The sequence below is a fragment of the Tenrec ecaudatus genome, chromosome 5, assembly GCF_050624435.1.
Source record: "Tenrec ecaudatus isolate mTenEca1 chromosome 5, mTenEca1.hap1, whole genome shotgun sequence".
In the NCBI taxonomy this organism is placed as follows: domain Eukaryota; kingdom Metazoa; phylum Chordata; class Mammalia; order Afrosoricida; family Tenrecidae; genus Tenrec; species Tenrec ecaudatus.
This window is the reverse complement of record NC_134534.1, coordinates 138,852,265-138,871,430: the sequence shown is the minus strand read 5'-3', so window position 1 is coordinate 138,871,430 and position 19,166 is coordinate 138,852,265. Positions and strand designations below refer to the sequence as shown.

Below are 19,166 nucleotides of genomic sequence, written 5' to 3'. Positions count from 1 at the left end.
CTAAACATCGTACTAAGCACAGACCATCCCCCAGCATCCCTTCCAAAGAAGAAATGGTTGGCCCCAACATGTCAGTCAGCCTTTGAATGAAGGCAGAGGAACCGACTTAAACTGATCGGGTCCATTTTTCATAGACAGTCTCATTTCCTGACACGGTGGTCTTCTCTTTCTTCAATGAGATGCTCAAAAGCAAGCGTGTTCCCAGCCTTTCCCCACGTTTGGGTAAGAGGGGAGGACTGAGAGGAGCACCAGCATTTCTCTTATTCAAAGTTTATTGGAAGTTTACAAATGTATTACAGATATCAGGAAAACATCATATCCACGTTACAGGGCACAGATCTCAAGCAAAATGTTCACAACAGTCTCTGGCAGAGCCCACACCAAAGGCCTGCTGCAGGCCTTCCCAACAGATTAGCTTTGACGGCTGACACACAACACAGACTCTGGCCTGGTTCACCTTCCCGAGCTCTTTGAGGTCTTGTGGACACACTCGAAATGACAGCGGGCAAAGGGGAAAGCGGCCCTGTGAAGGAAAGAACATGTTGAGGAGAGAGAAACACAGCCAATGTTCTACTGTGCAGAGGAAAATGGAAGACACACAGGCCTTCAATGTTGCCAGGGTCCCTGACAGAAGCAAAGCCCTTTCCAGAAAAACATGGCATCAGCTAGAAAGGCTTGAGAACAGACAGTCTGTCCTGGGCAATCCCTCACTCTCTCCACACATTTTAGCAAAGCTTGGTCAGTCATCTATTGCGTGTCAGTGGCCAAAGGCCCAGTGAGGCCCAGGGATGTCTCAGGAAGTTTTCAGGATAATGCTTTTTAAACTTTTTCCTCTTTTCTTTTTTATGGATTCACCGCATTTAAACCACAGCAATACTTTCCTAATACTACAGGACATTCCCTTCTCCTTTTTCTGCCCCTCCCCCCACCCCCAGGGGGAGCTAGTTTTGTCAGCAGGAAGTAAGTCTATTAAATAACGTGGCTCCCACCAGCGAGTCATGTTTTATGGGCGCCTTGTGTTGACTGGGAGACTCCGAGGAGAAAATGTGAAGGGAATCCAGCCCTGTCTCGATCGTGACCTTGATGACTACATCCAAATGGCCAAACAAGCTCTGCGGTCTGAGAAAGACCCAGAGGACCAACGCATGGGAGGTGAAGCTCCCTTGCCTTCGGGGGATTACCTTGCATGGCAATGAACTTCAGAAGGCAGCCATCTGACATTGCCTTTAAACATCAGGCAGAGCAAGCAAGGCGAAGGAGCTCTGCGCGTGGGCTTGCGTCCACTGAGCCCAATTCAAGTCCCTTTCAAGACCCTGAAGGAGCCGAACAATTGCTCAGAGCAACCCTTCTGGCATGAAGTATTCCGAGAATGGGTTCAGATGTCCACCTTCCCCTGCCATAGGCAGACAGAGTTCCTTCTTAGGTGTTGGCATCTGGTTTCTGTTAGGCAGAAACACACGTAGCACACTTCTCCTTGGGATTTAACGAGTTGTGTTATTTTTGGTTAAAAGGTGGGATTAGATGAGGAATCATGAGCCGATATTTGACCTCAGCAAAAGCATGTACAGAAGGCTGCCTATAAAAATTGGGAAGGTACACGGGATTGAAAAAGGAGGCCAGAGATTTGTCTTCGTCTTGTCTCAAGAGAGCACCTCTCATTGACACCCACCATCTGGAGCGGGTCGGGTCTCACCATTATTATTTGTGAATGGCTCTCCCTAAGGTCCCAGGGTACTGCTTTTACGGTTAATAGAGAGAGCCCAGGCTGGGCATTCAGAGGAAATCACTTTGCACTGGGACCGAGCGGCTGGAGCTTCGCTAAGGTGGATTCAACAGCCATGGGGTTAGATAGGGTTGCTTGTTTGCTAGTTTGTTCTGCCAGAGCATCTGGTGGTGCAGTGGCTGAATGCTCGGTTGCTGACAGGAAGGTGAGCAGCGTAAATCTATGGGGCGCTCTGCGGGAGATGTGGCAGTCGCCCGTAAAGATCTCCAGCCTGGGAAATGCTATGGGGCAGCTCTGCTCTGCCCTGTAGGGACAACCTGAGGCTGAAACCCTACGAGCGTCAGGCACATGTGAAGCGGCCACGAGCAGGGCTAACGGGTAACAACAAGGAGCTTCCCTAGCTGCCCTCCATCTGCCTTCCCAGTGAGGTGCCTAGATGGGGTGTGGCAGACAGGTAGGGAGAAGCCTTCTATTCGGGTGACAGAGATGGCCCGCTCGCTCCTGATTGCAATCAGTTTGACCTTGAGGTATGGCTCTCATGAAATCTCAAGCTCTAGCCCCTGGCCCCTTTGGTTCGCTGGATGCTCCCTGGGCAGCCAGTTCTGAAATGGCTCATTCCTCCTAGGCCCTTCGGGGCCTGGCTCCGTGTCAGTTTCTAGGCCGCCTTCTTCCCTTTGCTGGCGGGGGACGGAGCTCTCCTGGAGAACGGTCAGAGGTACTCTGAAGAGCAGGGCGTAGAGTTGCTTTCACTGGGAGAATTCTGTCATTGGATTTGGGGCCAGAGAGGACAGACTTATTTTTAGCTGTTTGCTGAAGGATCTACTTGCCGTTTCTCTTTTATCTAAAATTATCCCTTTATTCTCATCAATCAGAAAACTCAAAAATCCAAATTGGGCTCACTCAATTTCTACCAGAAACCTGCCACTTTAGAAGTGTGGTATGCTAGCACGTTATTTCTTAATCGATTTGCCAAGCAGTTTACAAACCTACTATACAAACGTAATAGTTAATTCTCCAGAGGCTCGGATTAATTAATAAAGCACTTAGATATGAAGATAGCATGCGGAAAACAGCCACAACCAACATTTGCATTGCTTAAAAAAAAGTCAGTGACAATGACAAATGTCATATTAATACCTGAAAAGCAAATTATTTTTAATACATCCCGAATGGAGTGCCGCTTCCACATCGTTTACAGCCTTCCTTTCCCCAGACCCACTTGGGAAGGTGTCTGAACAGTCACTTCTCATGTTCTGTCCATAGAAAGTACTAGAAAATGTTAACTACGATACTGCAACGAGACCACGCTCACCTCACTGTGGCAGATGGCCACGGAGACACACTGGGTAGGTACTACATCGACAGTATAGCTCACTAGAGGGTGGGTCCTGGTGGGTTCTTTCACCTGCCACGAGCCGTTAAGGGGACGAGGGAAATGGCAGAAAAAAGCAAGTGCTTCACTGTGAACTGAAGCCAGGTAGGAAGTTTTTCTGAGTATAAACAGTACAACCGTTAAACGTCTTCTTTAAGCAAACTCACTTTTGAGCCCATTTCTCTGTCTGATCAACAGTCCTCAGTGTTCAAAATAGAAATCCCCCTCTCAAACAAAGCCAGCTTTTCAACATCGCTGCCTTGAAATCTCCTGAGTGGCTTGGCCTTCTGTGGGGAACCCAGAAACTCAGGCTACTGAGCGTGTGACACTGGGCTCAGTCTGTGGGCATGGGGAGGTGGGGGGGCGGGCTGTGGGAGGAGCCTCCCTTCTTCTCTAGCTCCCTTCCCAGAAGTTTTTCTTGTCCGTGACCTTCTTTCTTAGTCCTCTTTGGCTTGGACCCTTGACCTACTTACTTTCTGTTTTCAAATCCTCTTGCTTGCAATGGAGATTCCACTGTGAGTCCCCAGGCCCCTCCTCCCACAGAACCTTCCTGGCCCTCAAGCCCCAGTGCTTAAGAGTTCATTTGCTTGGAGGACAATTGGTTGCCAGGCTAAAAGGCAGTGTCAGTCTGCCTCAGTAAAGGAAAGCAGATAATACAATCCAGGAAACATGAGCACCAGAAAATAACGCCACATTCAAAATAACGTCATGCTGACATCACACAAGGGCACCACTCACAGTCACTTGAATTGTCCCCAAGGGAGAGATCAACAGTAAGCAACTTCAACGTTCCCAGCAGGGATGGCATTTCTCACGGGACTTTACTGACACTGGTTAGTTTCTCTAATTGGCAAAGAATGGAAGGAAGAAAAATGCAAAACAAATGACTATCACTTTGTAGAGAATAAAGTCTACTGAGGGTGGGCGGAGTCTTAAGGATAGCTCCTTATGCAGGAAGGAAGCATAAAAACTTTAGTAGAAGAATTAGAAAAAAAGTTGTTTTTTTTTCCAGCCACAAAAAAAAAAACAAACCGTCAAATTGAATGTGTTCCTTTGAAAAAGGCCTCACGGACATGTAACAAATTTGTATAGAAAAAATAAAATTAAATTAAAAATAGAGGTGGCCCTGGGCCACCTTTGAAGACTACCACTCACAGACAATGCGGAATGTGCATGCAAGTCCCCACGGAGTCCTATGATATAGAAATTCCTTTGATATTACAAAATACAAAAATATTTTTATCAGAACTCTCATTTACATTGCATTTACAATGGACGTGTAAATAACTTAGTCTTGGGTCCTGGCTAATAAAACAAATTACTTACTGGAAAAAAAAATAAAAGAGGGGAGGGGATTCCTAAGAGTGAGCGAACCAGCGAAGAGTACAAGCTAGCAGAAAACAAGTTTGGCCATCGTGCGAGCGGCAACTCCCCATGGGCCCGGTGGGCGAGGCGGTGACCACCCCTGGCCTTGAGAGCCTAAAGTGTTTCCAAAGTGAAATGTGCAAATAATATTCGACATGTCTAGCGACTGTGGCTCCCTTGGGGTCCACCTGTAACCTTGCCTCCACCCACCAGGGGCTTTCCTCCGCCTCCTCCTCTTCCCCCTCCTCCCATCAACCCCTCCTCCCAAAGCACTTCCCCAAATTCAAAGCAGGGCAAGTTCCTGAATTTACATTCTTCTGCTTCCATCAGCCCCCACCCCCCACGCCCAGTGGCCGATTAAGAAATGATGCAGTTTTTGCTCTTTTGTCTTTTCCTGCCGTGCATCTGTCCTCTGCCCCCCAGCGTGGAGGACTTGGGGAGGCCGTACGAGCTGTACTTGTGCAGCAGCTCGTCGCTGGTGACGTAGCGCAGGCGAGCCGGCTGGGGGATGGGCTCGCCCAGGAAATAGCCCTCGTTGTCGGACTCGGAGGAGGAGGAGCAGGTGGAGCACCAATCGTACTCGGCCAAGTACGGTCCCCAGCGCTCTCCGAAGGCGTTCTGCAGCGCCAGGTCCGACACAGTCCTGGGGCACTGGCCGTACAGGTCCCGCCGGGAGCCCGGGCCCAGGCTCTCCTGGAAGCTCCGCTGGCGCACGAAGTGGTCGTAGGCCTCCCTGGCTCTCAGCGGCGGCCTCTCCTGGAGCCGGGCCAGGGCCTCGCGCTCGCCGGCCAGGTGGAGGGCGTTGTCGGAGCGCGAGCGCCGCGAGCGCCGTGAGCGGTGAGGTCGGAAGCGGCGGTTGTCGTCGCGCGAAGTGGCTCTTCTCCGGGTGCGTTCGCTCAGGGGCTGGATCCTCGCCCCGTCCGGCCCGGGCAGCTTGCTGCCCGCCATCCCGCCGTCGAAGTCGAAGCTCTGGTGCATCCGCCCGTGGGCCTGCAGGTCTCGGTACCCGATGGGGTTGCCCAGCTGGTGCAGGTTGCCCTCCATCTCCTGGTACTGCTGGGCCGAGAGCAGACTGCGCACCGACTCGGCGCTCCGGAACTGCATGGAGGAGTTCAGCGTGCCCATGTTGCTCAGCTTCTCCGAGACGTTCATGCCGGAGTCCTTGCTGAGGTCGGGCATGGAAAACCGGGACAGGTGTTCCTGGCGCTTGGCGCCACCATCAGCGGAGAGGCCTGCGGGAGAGAGAGGACAGGATCACAGCGGGCAGTGCAGCCGTGGCGCCAACGCAGGGCACCGTCTGGCCGCCCTCCGTCTCCAGGGTCACTGGCACCAAGGCGCCCGGAGGGCCGGGAGCGCAGGCACTGTGAACCCGCCAGAGGGGCGACGTCCACCTAGATAGGGTTACAGCCTTAACTTGCATGCTGGTCCTCAGAGGGGCATTTCACTACGTACAAATCCCGCCAAAGGCTCACAAAAGTTCCTTAGTGCTGGTTTCCTATGGAATGCCCTTTTGGATCTCACTTTAAAAAGGGTCTCAAAGACCTCTGACGCTCATGAAGAACAGTAAGCCACATGGGACAAACATTCTGGAGAGGGAAACCAGAAGCTATCACGGCAGCCCAAGGCCAAGCAGTTCCTGGCAATCTTGGGCTGAGAGCCTATGGTTAGCTGCCATCAAGGCGGCTCTGGCTCGTTTCTGACCCAAGTACCTGGTCCTGGGCCATCTTCACTATCCTTAGCACACGTGAATCCACGTACGAAGGCCCGCTTCCAGAACTACATTGGGAAACATTTGGTTGTGACCCATTGGTTTTCTTGATAGTCTGTCATAGTTGGGAAGCTCTGCTGAGACTCGCCTACTATGGGTAGTAATTGAAATACCAGTGACACAGCTTCTGGCATTCTAGCAATGGCCAATCTGACCCAGCAGGACAAGATGACTGGCAGGTTCTAGAGCCTCGCACTCCGTGTTGGGCATTTTCACTGCTGTCTCTAAGTGGCACGTAGGGGCCTGCCTCAAATGTCTTGAGCACTAAGTGGCTCCTGAGAAATAATTCAGGCTTCTCAGAGGGCTATTTACTTTCTCAGGCTGCTGAGTGAATCACTGCTCCAGTGTTCTAAATGGGCCTGTGGGCATCTTCCCTTTCCCCTGGGGAGGCATTTTGAAAAATACTTCATTGACTCCTCGCAGTGCGACTGCGTTTCTTAAGTGGCGTGAAATGGGCTCCAGGTATCTCTGAGGGCGAAATCATTTGGAAGGCAATGGGGGATCTTGACCCTCTCTAGTAATGTCCATTTAGCCCATCTTAAAGCAGCCTCAGCACCCTCCCACTCACTGTACCTTAAAAGGAACAGCAGCGTTGCCATTTCTGGTTGTAGACAACATGGCCTGGGCTCATTATCAACCCCAACACGGATGATTCCTCCCCATCTTCTGAAGCCAACAGCTTTCTCTCTCCACCCAGAAACCCCAAGCCACGCAAATGAGCGTGTTGGGAAAGTACCTGGTATAAACCACGCGATATATATACTTGTATACCTCTGAGTATGTACCAAAGGTTTGAATAGCCCCACCCTGGTGGTGCAACAATTAAGTGCTCGGCTGTTAACTGAAAGGTGGGTGGTTCAAACTGCCAACCATCACATTAGTGGAACACCGACTGTAAGCGTTGCCTAGCACCTGCATGGAAGTGAAATTTTAATGGTTTATATAAGATGTATCTGCATCTCAATAGTACAGCTTTAAAATGTACTGATGATCATTAAAGTTGCCAATGCTAAACAAGGGATAAGGCTTTGGAGAAACTGCCCTGCCAAACAGGATACTTACTCTCTAGTAATTTATTTTTTAAAAATTTCATTATTTGGATCATTTTCGGGGCCAGAGGAAGGGGTTCCCTCAGTCCCTTCTCTCTCTGTTGCTTATCTCCGAGACACAAATTACACAAGCTGATTTACAACAGACTAATCACTTCCAGAGCTGCCCCAATCTGAAGGCAAAGTGAGGACAGCAGCCTCACATTGTGATGAATGCGGAGCCAGAGTGGATAAACTCTAAGGCAGAAAGAGGGGAACCCCCCTAAAACCAAACCACCAATCTTCACAATCACAGCTAGCCACAAAAGTTCTCTCTTGAGGCAGCCCCGTGGCCTCTGTGGGTCTTTCTACCCATGCCCTCCAATGGAATGAGAGTCAGCAAAAATAAACTAGCCAGCTATCGTGACGTCACTGTCTTGAGTCAACTCACAGAGACACGGGCTGCGTCAATCAGAGTAGAACTGTGGCCTACAGTGTTTTCAAGGGCTGAGTTTTCGGAAGTAGATTGCCAGACTTCTCCGTGGAAGCACCTCTGGCCGCCCATGAACCTCCATGTTTGATTAGCTGCAGAGAACATTTATACCTTTAGAACTCTATAACTAATCTAGCAAATATAACTTCCTAGGACCTTTTCCCCAACCTGTCTTCCATGAACTCCAAAGTGAAGCACTTCCGAGGACATCTCAAGTGGGAACAGAGTCCTATTTCAATGAGGAGCTAAATGCAAAAAAAAGCAGCCTCATATCTGCTTGGAGAGGCTCTCTCCCATTGAGCTTCTTTACCTTGGGAAATCGCAGGACACCCTACACCACCTCCCCTAGAAAGAAAATGCTTAGACAAGAACAGGGGGGCCCTGTTTACTGTCAGCTTTACCCAAACATAAGCTAGTCTGTGGGACCGTGTGGATGGAGTGGAAAATACCTGTTCACTCCAGAAAGAAAAACACTCACAACTTCCTATTCACCAATTCAGACTTCTTGCACACAGGTCAATGAGCCTTTGTTTCCTGCGGCCAACGCTGTCCACAGATGAGCAATCACTATGTACTTGCCTCCACAAAGGGTAGTTCTGTGGTTAATTTCACAGTTGGCAAAATCAAGAATCCTTAAGTAGACGCAAGGCCCTACGTGACTTGGCTCCTGCCTCACTCTCTCAGATCATCAACGGAACATTCCTTGTTGCTCTCTCTGCTTGAGCTACACTACATTCCCATCCTCCTCCTCCTCCTAACAGATCAAAGAGCTCATCCCAGCTCTTCTTGGAAAACCCTTCTCTTTGCTGGGCTAACTTCACCAGATCATGAAGGCCCTCAACAACGATGTTCCCCCTGCCTTCCCTAAACACTCCTTACTAAGGTAGCAAAGTTGTCCCCCCAAACCAGTCACTCCGTAGCACTTGTCCCAGGTACCCACTGGATGCACCCTGACTTAAGTCTACAGGTAAGTCGGTCCCTACATGGATCCCTCTGGAGAGCAGGGGAAGGATTCCTGGTGGCCCTGTGGTTACCATAAGCACTTACTCAGCTGCAAAAGGAAAGGTCTGGGTAGAGCCCATCAGCCACTCTGCAAGACAAAGGTACTGCCGTAGAAAGGAGGGAGAACTGCCTGACTCACAGATGTTTCTGGCCTAGGAAACCTATGGGAAAGCTCTACCTTGTCCTTAAGGTCTCCATGAGTCACCATTGACTTGACCCCAACGAGCACAAGAAGAGGGATTTTATCCGTGATGCGTCTAGCTGGGTATAAAACCGAGCCTGGCCCTTCCAAGGTTTTCTCTCTCATGCTTCTTGCTCAGACTCTCTTCACCCGCCACACCGTCTCAGATGGGTCAGAAAGCCACGTCACTCCCTTTATTCAAACTTGTCGATCAGGGAGCTACATGATGCTCCCCCAATGTCAGGCACACGTCTCCAGCCCCGAGGCTAGATTTGTCTGCGGTGTCTTTCTGCGTGTCAGTGATACTCTTCCCATCCTCAGTCTTCCACCAGGCTGTGCTTCCCACTAAAGCCTGTTACTTGATGCCCGCATTTCAGCTCGGATCTTTTTCTATCCACCCCCCTTTGCCCCACACCCCCCGAGGTCCTAGCACAGCACCAGGCACCTGTTTGGTGCTCAATAAATATTTGGTAAGTGAACAAAGATAGCTGATTCCTCACAGCTAGCAATTACCCTTTGACCTTCATGAGCCCAGAGCTCAGAGAATAACTGACTGTAATCCAAACGAGTGGGATTCCAAACATCAGGAACCAAAATACCATGATCACACCTGCCAATCTCACCGTCTCTTGTGGTTCATTATACGGCACACCATCTGGGGTTTCTCCAATTTTAAAGTCGCAGGACAGGAGATTTATAATTAGCTCCCCAATCTGCAAAAATGTTCTGCCTTATTAATCACAACTCTGGAGATCTGCTTAAATTAGCGGCTCCCAGGTTCCCAAGATGAAATGGTACAATCTCAGCTCCCACCTGATGAGAAAAACACCCTCGCTCGCTCTCTCTCTTCGTGTTGAACTGGAGAGCTACTTCCTGACTTAGTGACTCTGGCAATTTTGAAACTGCTCAAAATGCATCTGCAAAATGGGGATAAAAGTGATAATGAGCTGTGACGGTCTGATGCGGTCCAAAGTGCGATTTATTGCCAACAGTCCTCAGGACGGTTAGGAACATGTGTAGATTGCATGCATGCTCTCTTGATAAGCTCTAAGAGGCAAGGACCACAGCCTCTTTGCCAGCCCCATCTCTGTTCCTTGAGACCCTGGAAGGTGCAGAAGGTTAGAGTTCAAACCCACCCATAGCTGCCTCAGAAGAAAGGCCTGGCAATCTGTTTCTCCAAGCTCACGGACTTGAAATCCCACGGAGCGCAGTTCTCTTGGTGCCCAGTGCTACTCAGTGTTGGAGGCAAGCGGAACGAGGCTGAAAACTCCCCCAGAGAAGAAAGGATGACCAAGAAGTTACACCCTGCCAACTAAAGGGCAGACAAATATGTGTTGAATGCATGACTGTGAACAAATGTGTCAAAGGAGCAGGCCACACAGGGCCTGGCGGATAGCACTGTCCTCTGCACATGAGCCTCTGTTGTCAATCATGTCGACCCCCAAAGAGAGCTTGGTCCTTCTTTTCTATTCAGATGGCCATCAATTCTTCACTCCATTTGCTTATGCAGAACCAGCCCGTGTTGGCATGTTGCAATGTAGTATTGCCTGCCACATGGCACTCCAAAAGGTGAGTCTCCTCTCTTGCACCAAATGCGTCTTTTCTTGCTGCCCAAGCCATGGTACGCGCATGTGTGCACGTTATGTGCATGCGTGTAGGTCTCCTTGTGTTGTGTGTGCCTGTGTGTGCCTGTGTGTGTGCAAGTATGCATGTATATGATGTAGAAGGCCTGGACTGCAAACTATAACTTCTCCAGAGATGCTGAGCTGACACACTCAGTCTGCCCTGAATTTAGAAATGGCATTCTCAGTGCCCCCGGGCACTCTGGCAAACCTGGCAGAAGAATCCTGCCCAATGCCATTTTTTACAAAGTGGAACTCTGATTTACTACTAGAAAGTATTGTTTGTTTCCCTGCTCTCCGGATAACTCGGGCTTTGTGAGAGCTGCTATGTGCTGGCCGTGATGTGAAAGCCCTGACTTGGCCGCATCCCGGCTCGCCTGGGCCAGGCGCCGCTGCACCGATGGCCAGCACACAGGGCCTCTGAGCTTCCCTCAGGGCCTGAAGGCCTTGCTCTGAAAGGGGAGGTCAGTCCCAGAGTTAGCCAGCGGGTTTTCGTGGCTAAGCTGTCAGCGTGACGGAGCAGCCGTGGACACGGTAAGCTGCTTGAACATTTCAGCCCGCACCACACCCCACCATTGCAAATGGGAGTTCTCAGAGGAGCAGAAGAACCTACATCTTCAAGAACCTCTCTGGGGCTGAGGCTGATGAAGGGAAAGGCAGCCCTTGCTGGTCAAGGCCTGGAGTCCCTGGTGGTGTAGATGGTTAACATGCTCAGATGTTCCCGAAAGGCTGCAAGGCGAGTGGCTGGAGTTCACCCAGAGACACCTTGAAAGACAATCCGCTTCTGAAACATCTCAAACTCCAAACTCACAGCCATCAAGATGATTCTGAATCACAGCGACCATATAGGACAGGCTAGTACTGCCCCTTTACGTTTCTAAGACTGGAACTCTTTAGGAGAGGAGAGAGCCTCGTTGTCCTCCTAAGGATCGGCTGCTGGGTCCGACCTGCTGACCTCGTTAGCAGTCCAATGTGTAACCACTAGGCTACCAGGGTCCCTCAGCCACTGAAATTCTTGTGGAGCACAGTTCTACTGTGACCCTCCTGGGGGCGCCATGGGCAGGAGCTGATGCAGCAGCAACGGGACTAGAATGGGAAGGGATGTGTTCAGGTTTAAATGTGATGGCTGGCAGCCCTTTATACATTTTTATGTTCCGTATTTATGTCTTGACAATCCTGCTTTTCAAAAAAGAAAAGAAATCTGGTGTAGGAAGACAGAGAGCTGTGTTTCTGCCAGCTTAATAGATCCATTCACATTCCTGAGCAGTCAGAGAAATAGTATCTACGCACCCTTGCCCTCCAGACGTGTATAACTCATAGGGATAAGCTGGCTACCTTTCTGTAAGGTTTTCTCCTTCCTGATGCAGAGATGTGTGTGTGTGGGGGTGGGGTGGGGGGGGCTTGTTGATAACAGGGGTCTGCAAATTATGGTTTATGGCCAGAGGCATCAAGTTTAGAACACAGGTTTGCAAACTACAGCCCGTGGGCTAAATCCAATTCACCACTTGCTTTGGTAAATAAAAGCTCATTGGAACACAAGCGCACCTCCTCATTTACATATTGTCCATGGTGTTGCAGCCTCAGTGCAGCTGCAGGGCTGGGGAGTTCTTGGCAAGGCCGGCACAGCCCAAGGGGTCTACCATCTGGCCTCTGCCTGCAGCTTGCCTGCCTCCACTTCAGAATGCAAACACGCTGCTGTCTTTGAAGCCGGGTCAGGCCCCAGTACCCCAGCCCACATGCCCCCAACCCCACACACAAAGTCCTGAGGGCCATGTTTGCGTGTATTGTTTTAAGGTGGGCAGTGGTGGTGGTGTAATCTGAGCAGATCTCTTGGGATCCTTTTATTCCCCCACCAACGAAGTCAACTGATTTCATCAACACCCTGAACTTCAAATTGGCAACAGCTGGAAACACTGTGATCTGGGCAGTGGAGTTGCATGTTCGCATGCATTTTTGGTCACAGGGCATGGAATGGTTCAGAAGGAGCATGACAGGGAAGGCAGGGGAGGGCGGGAAGAGGGAAGGAGGAGGCGGCGAGGGGGAGTCTGTAGACACACTCTAGACCCTTAGTTGTGTGAAATGTGATCTGTGTCAGGGCACAATGGCAGCCCCTCTGAGCTAGTGAACTGGGAAGAGTCCCAGGCTCTAACTAGGAGTCCTGGTGGTGCACAGATCCAGCGCTTGGTGGCTAACAGGGGGTCAGCGGTTAAAATTTACCAGGAGACAAGCCCTGGTGATCTGCTCCCATCAAGAACCTGCCAGGAAAACTCTCCAGGGTGCACACCTATCCTGTGGCACAGGGCAGCTCCGAATCCAAATCAGCCCACTGTACCACCCGCACCCCCACCTGGACAGAACCTGAATCTTCAACTGAACAAGGCTCTCAGGCCCTTTAGCATTTGAGAAGCACCACTCCTGGTGAGTGTTTGAAGGGCGATCTCATTTGAAGGTGAAAGAGCTTAAGCTCCAGGAAATCACACTTTCAGGTCCTCACTCAGGGGGCGTTATGCATTGAGCTGACACCTGCAGGGTCAGTGGCTTAAACCCACCAGCCCAGGGAGAAAGCTGAGCCTCCTCCTGTGAAGACTGGGGAGTCTCAGAAACCCACTGGGGGAGTGGGGGTAGAGGGTCTACTCTGTCCTACCAGTCGGAAGTAGCTTGATGACAATGGGGTTTCCCCACCTGGGCACCTATCAGCAAGTTCAGCTGGAGAATTCTTTGCTGGGTGGATAGAGGGGGAGGGCTGTCCTGTACATAGTGACCTCTTGACCTCAACCCACCAGATGCTAGTAGCAACGCCTTCAGCTGTGACAACACTAAGTCTCTCCCCGCACAGGTGGGGGAAGAGGCAACAATGAATGGGGCAGGTGAGAGCCACTGCTTGAACGGATCTAATCCTAGGGCTGCTGCTGGCCACCTGTCTCCCCCACCGCCTGCTGCCAGCACAGCAGGGGGCCAAACAGCTGCACCCCCAAATGCACACACAAGCCCAGGCCCAAACCAGGTCCACTCTCCCTTTCTAGTGAAGATGAACACGTCTGTCTATATTGGGGGGTCGGGGTGCGGGAGGGATGGAAACGTTAGGCTTCCGGGGTGGTATACCTCGGTTCTTGCTTGGCAACACTGAAAGAATCCATGGGGCAGAAGCATGTTTGTAAATCCAAGTAACGCTCAGATATTACAAACAGCACAGGCTATTTCTAGAAAGTGTACCAAGGTGAGCGGGGACTCCGTGGGAGCTCGAGACCCAAGACGGACACTCCAGGGGAGCGCGAAAGACCCCTTGAAAAGAATACCGGAACAGGAGTGCAAAGCCACACGTGCAGAGCCAAGAGCAGGGAATCCCCTGAGCCTGAAAGGGGACCGCAGGCGAGTACACACCACTGACGCACCTCCCGCGGCGCAGGAGAGATTCCCACCCGGCGCTCTCGAAGAGCCCTCCTGAAAGAGGAGAGAGACCAGCCAGTGCTATGTATCCCCTCCTGTGCCCACTGGCTGGGGAGGCGTGGTTGAGGGTGCTGGCCTAGCTGATTGGCTGAGTTTAGGCGCATTTGTGTGGTGCCATGTCGCTGGTGCCTCGTCTGTGCGCCCAGGTGGACCTCCCACCTGAGCATCGGTGACTTGGGCCTGAGCATGCTCGGTTGTGGATTTTCCCATTGGTGTCTAATTAGCGTGCCTGATTTCTTTCCAACCCCTTTATTGTGGCATGACCAGCTAATTTTCGTTAGCGCAGGCATTTGGGGGAGACAACCCCCCTTTGTCCACAGTATAGCTACCTGCCATTGATAGGGCTCAAGAATCAGGACAAAGCGAATTGGTGTTCCCTCTGAAAGCCCTTTCAGCATACCTGCTGCTAGTACCCTGTCTCAAGTTTCTGTGTTGATGGCCTTCCTCGTTAAAATTTTCTCTGCCTATTTGGCGCTTTTGAAATTCGGATCCCATGATGTATTTTTCTTCCTCCCTTAATCTGGTCTCTGGCCTGTCGAGTGGGTCCCCGGTGACCAGCGGAACAGGTCATAAGCCGGCTTGCATTCATTCACGTGCCTGCCATCTGCTCCTGTGGCACCAGGAAAAGTGCTGGCAGACAGAGTCGACAATTCCTTCCGTCAGCTGCTGTCAGGGGAGGGGGCCAGGGCCTGGGGGCGTGTGTGCACTTCTGACTCCGTGCCCTGTGCCCCTGTCTGCCAGGCCTGGGCCTGCCTCCCTGCTCAGGAAGGGGCCGTCCCAGCCAGACCTGGGCACAGTGAGGCTGGCCACTTCATGCCGCCAGCTGGTCCTGGGGAGCACCATGGCAGATTCTAGTTTCCCCCACAATGGAGGCGCTGTGTTCCAGCAGCGTTCACTCTGGGCCCGGGTCTTGGAGCCGGCAGGTCTGGAAGTGACAGGCATCACAACAGACCTAAGACCACTGCTTTTTGTGACTTAGTACATTTATGAGAATGAGCATGAACCAATGAAACATTTGGAAAAGCGCAGGTTACTGCGAGGGCTCCTGATCTTCTACCCACGGAGCCAGCATGTTGCCCGCCTTCACTGATAGACAGCCACCACCTTGACGATGGTCTTCGATGCAGCCATCCTGGGGAAGAGCGGGAAGGCACACTTTGGGCAAACATGTGTGGTCCATTTTAACTGCTTCTCCTCAGCTCCATGGGGGATTCTGGCTCTTGCCGCAAAGCCTACCGCTAATTAAAAGGCCGTGTGAAAATGCAAACCCGGTGAGGACAGTTGGAGTGTGCTTACTCCAGCCCCATGCTGCTTTCCAAAACCTCTTCGCCCAAGTCAACAAGCAGACCACACTGGAGTATTTGCTCAGGGAACATGTGAGCATCGGGGCCAAGGCTGAACGACACCCCTCCCCCCACCCCCCATTGCAAGGGCGGGAAGCCAAGGAGCTGGAGGCCCTTTGGTTCCTTGGTTTTGAGAGATTTCTGCCAAAGCCCTATTCTTTCCATGTAACAACTCGGAGCAAAGCCCTGGGAGGTAATGCCTCCCACATATACGCTGCTCTGGGGAAACAGCGACTAAGTCACCTTATCAGGACCAAGACCAGAGATGCTGTTTGCTAGGAAGGAGATGAATGGGATGCCAAGACGGAGAATGCATGTGGGGACAGTGGTGGGTCAGTGGTAGCATTCTCTCTCGTCTTCCATGCAATGCAAGAGACCTGGGTTCAAGTCCTGCCGAGGAGCCTCATGCTGAGCTGCCGTCCATCTGTCAGTGCAGGCTTGCCAATGGTCAAGAGACTGGAAAGTTTTCAATGGCGCTTCCAGCTAAAGACAGACTAGGAAGAAGGGCCTGAAAATCAGTCCGTGAGAACCTAAGAATCCTCCTGGTCCTACCGACAGCAGCACATGGGAGTGGAGTGGCAGCGCGACTGGGCAGCAGGCGGCCCCATTGTGCCTGGGGGTCAACGTACACCGGAGCCAGCTTGCAGACAGCTACCAGCAGCAACTAGTTCTCGCTGGTAAAGAATGCTCTGTTGGTGATAATGTGGGTGAGACCTAAGCCATGGCAACAGAGCCAGCCAAGTTGGTTGATGAGAAGGATGTTTTAGGCAGAGAGAACACGAGCACGCTTGTGCTGGAGAAAGCTCCCTGTGGAAGTGCCAGACGGACGGAGTGAGGAGTGTTCGGGAGACAGTTGGCTGAGTGATGGGGGAGATGTGAGCGGGAGTCAGCTGATGCTCAAAGCAGGGGCTCTGAGAGGATTCTTTGCAAGCTTGTGAGCACAGTTCATCATAGTACAAGGGGGCAGCAAGGGGCCCTGGCTCTGCAGTTCACCTGCCAGCTCCATCCCAGCTCTGCGGCTCTGCAGTCAGACTCGGGATTACAGCGAGGCAACTCCCTGCCTTGTTTCCTCGGGCTACAACACAATGGAATGCATTATCTCATGGTCCTGGAACCTAGAAGTCCAAATCAATGTGCAGTCAGGCCCATTCCCCCAGCCTCCAGGGGGAGGAGCCTTCCTCGCTCCTGCCAGCTCTGGCAGCCCCACGCATCTGTCACCTTCATTTAAAAGCACACCCCTCACCGCCCTGCGCCACGATGACCCCATGCTGACAGTGCTATCAAAGCTCCTGTTTCCAAACATGACCAGATCCAAAGGGGCCACCCATTGGGACCTCAACATGGAGGTGTGTCTTTTGGAGACAATGCATCCAGAACAAGTCCCTTGTCTGTCACAAGGGAATGTCCCCAGGCATTACCTCAGAAACCGGGAGGTGGGCTTTAGACAGGCACAGCGTGTCCATAGAGCGCTGGTGTGAGGTGAGGGCAGAGGACCTGAGTGACCTTCTGAGTGTCCTTCACCGCTGCTGTCATGACAGCACTTTCCAAAAATTCCCATAAAATGATATCATAAAATGATACCGAGAGGTGCTCTTATGTGGGTAAGGAGATCCGGTCATTAGCCCAAGATCACACAAGGACTACTACGGGACCCTTCTCCCTCCTACATTTTAGTATCTTGAGTAAGCTCACTGCCATCGAGTTGATTCAGACTCACAGGGATCCTAAAGGGCAGAGGAGAACTGCCCCTGTGGGTTTCTGAGACTGTGACTCTTAACAGGAGTAGAAAGCCTCATCTTTCTCTCACAGAGTGGCTGGTGGTTTCAAACCACTGACTTTGCAATTAACAAACCAAAGTGTAACTCAGCAGTAGCCATGAAAAATAAGTGAATCCAATCCCTTTACCAATATGAATGGCTGCAATGCACAGCAGCACCTGAGCGATAATCACAAAGAGAAAGCGAAGGATGCAGACACAAAAGGAGGTAAGATGCTCCACAGGTACAGTTAAAACCAAGCCATGGCGGGAGAAGCGGGATAGGCTTACTTTGGGAGGAGGGAGGCACAGTGAGTGAGCACGGCGTGAGGGAGCTTTAGAGGGTCCCCTCACCCTGGGAAGTGATTCTGTGAGCATCATTATTCACTGAGCTCGAACTTAGCATTTACAAATATGCGTTATCAAGTGGATACTGACTCACAGTGACCCCATGTGCACCTAGAACTGTGCTCATTAGGGTTCTCAATGGGTCTTTTTAGTATTTTTTTTTGGAAGGAGATTGCCAGGCCTTTCTTCAGAGGTACCTCTGGGTACAACTGAACCTCAAATCTTTTGGCTAGCAGCTAAATGCACGAACTGTTGTTTGTACCGCCCAGGGTTTAATAAATGTGGATGTCTAGTAGATGTATTGTACATCTATAACATGTCTGTTAAAAACTACTACGGAAAGGAAAGAATTTAGAAGCTGAATATGCATAAACATCCCCCCCCCCCCCCCCCGTGAAGAGCATGGCGCAAACTGGAGGCTACATGTTGCTGCCAAGTCTGTCCCTCATGGGGACCTGGGAGCAGCCCTGAGGCGAATTACCAGAGGGTTTCGGAGGCTGTCCCTCTCCCAAGCGAAGGGTTTCCTCACTCCTCTGTGGACGCGCTGGAGGGTCCACGCCACAGACTTTTTGCTTAGCAGTGGAGTGCTTTAACCCCTGAGCCACCAGCGCACAGGTGTGTTATGGCCAAATTGCCTTCTTCCCTCTTTTAGTTGCAATGCACTTTCTGCGACAGGCTTATCCCAGGCTGAGCTGACACCTTCGCTTTCTCCTTGCTCCTACCTCCACTTGAACCACAAGCATTCTCCTCTCTTTCCTCATCCAATGTCAGTCAGTTTGAAAAGGGAGGTTGGAGGATGACAGTAATTTATGGATCTACGCTTGAGATCACTGTGTCTTAAGGTCCCATTTTCTCACAGGTGAGTTCTGAGTCGGAATCGACTCAAGGGCATTGGGCTTTGGTTTCAGAGCTGACCAGCGTCATTCTTGGCATAAGAGTTCATGGTGCTGTGCCTGGTAGAGACAAGTACCATCTGGGGGTGGGCTGACAGGTGAATGGGCCCAGGTGAGTGGGATGGATTTTAATGAATGGGTTCGTGCCTTGAAGGACAGATGAAGGGTGAGATGGATAGATGAAAGGATGGATGGATTAAGCAATGGGTGGAGGCAAAAATGAAAGAGGTATTGCAGGAGAGAGATGGTTTAGCGGTCTTAAAACAATGTTAAAACCTTTACAAAATGCAAGCTATGGAATATAGGCCTGAGGTGAGAATTGAGTTCTTATCTACATAGCATTGCTGCTTTCATAAAGTACACCCAGAGATGAAGGCTCTGGGGCTGTCTCTGAGGAAGTGCGAGTAGAAAACAACCAAGCTGAGCCCTTTGCTCCCACTCTGGGATGGTGCTGGGACTTGGCGATGGAAGCATATCTCCCGTCTTTCTACCATGATGCACACTACTTGGGTGCTTTGTAAAAGGTCCGGCCGCATCTGTAAGATGATCTACTGCCTTTAGAGTGGGACCAAGAGTCTGCAGTTCTAATGAGCTCCCAGGGGTGCTGGTGCTGCTGGTGTGCGCGCCATACCTGGAGCAGCAGAGAAGCAGATGTCATGGCTGCTTGCCCTGGGTCCTCCTAAGACACTGTGCCTACCAGAGACAAGCCAGAGAGCTGGACCTGAGCCTGGGACACCCTCATGGCCTTCTGATGAGGGCCCCAGGGAGCCTCAGCGAGAGGGAGAGGAAACATGCTGGGCTTTGTGCTGGTCCTGACTTCTGTCG

At 51.3% G+C, this 19,166-nt stretch overlaps 1 protein-coding gene across 3 annotated transcripts in view; it reads right to left on the bottom strand.

Annotated features, from left to right (window-relative positions):
- Positions 1–254: 254 nt before the first annotated feature.
- PRICKLE2 (prickle planar cell polarity protein 2) overlaps positions 255–19,166 on the bottom strand; it is a 417,431-nt gene continuing 398,519 nt past the window's right edge. For all 3 annotated transcript variants that reach the window (XM_075549937.1, XM_075549938.1, XM_075549940.1), the window contains one exon: positions 255–5,692. In XM_075549937.1, coding sequence (XP_075406052.1) covers positions 4,818–5,692 — 875 coding nt within the window. In that variant the 3' untranslated portion in view covers positions 255–4,817. The remainder of the gene's footprint in view (positions 5,693–19,166) is intronic.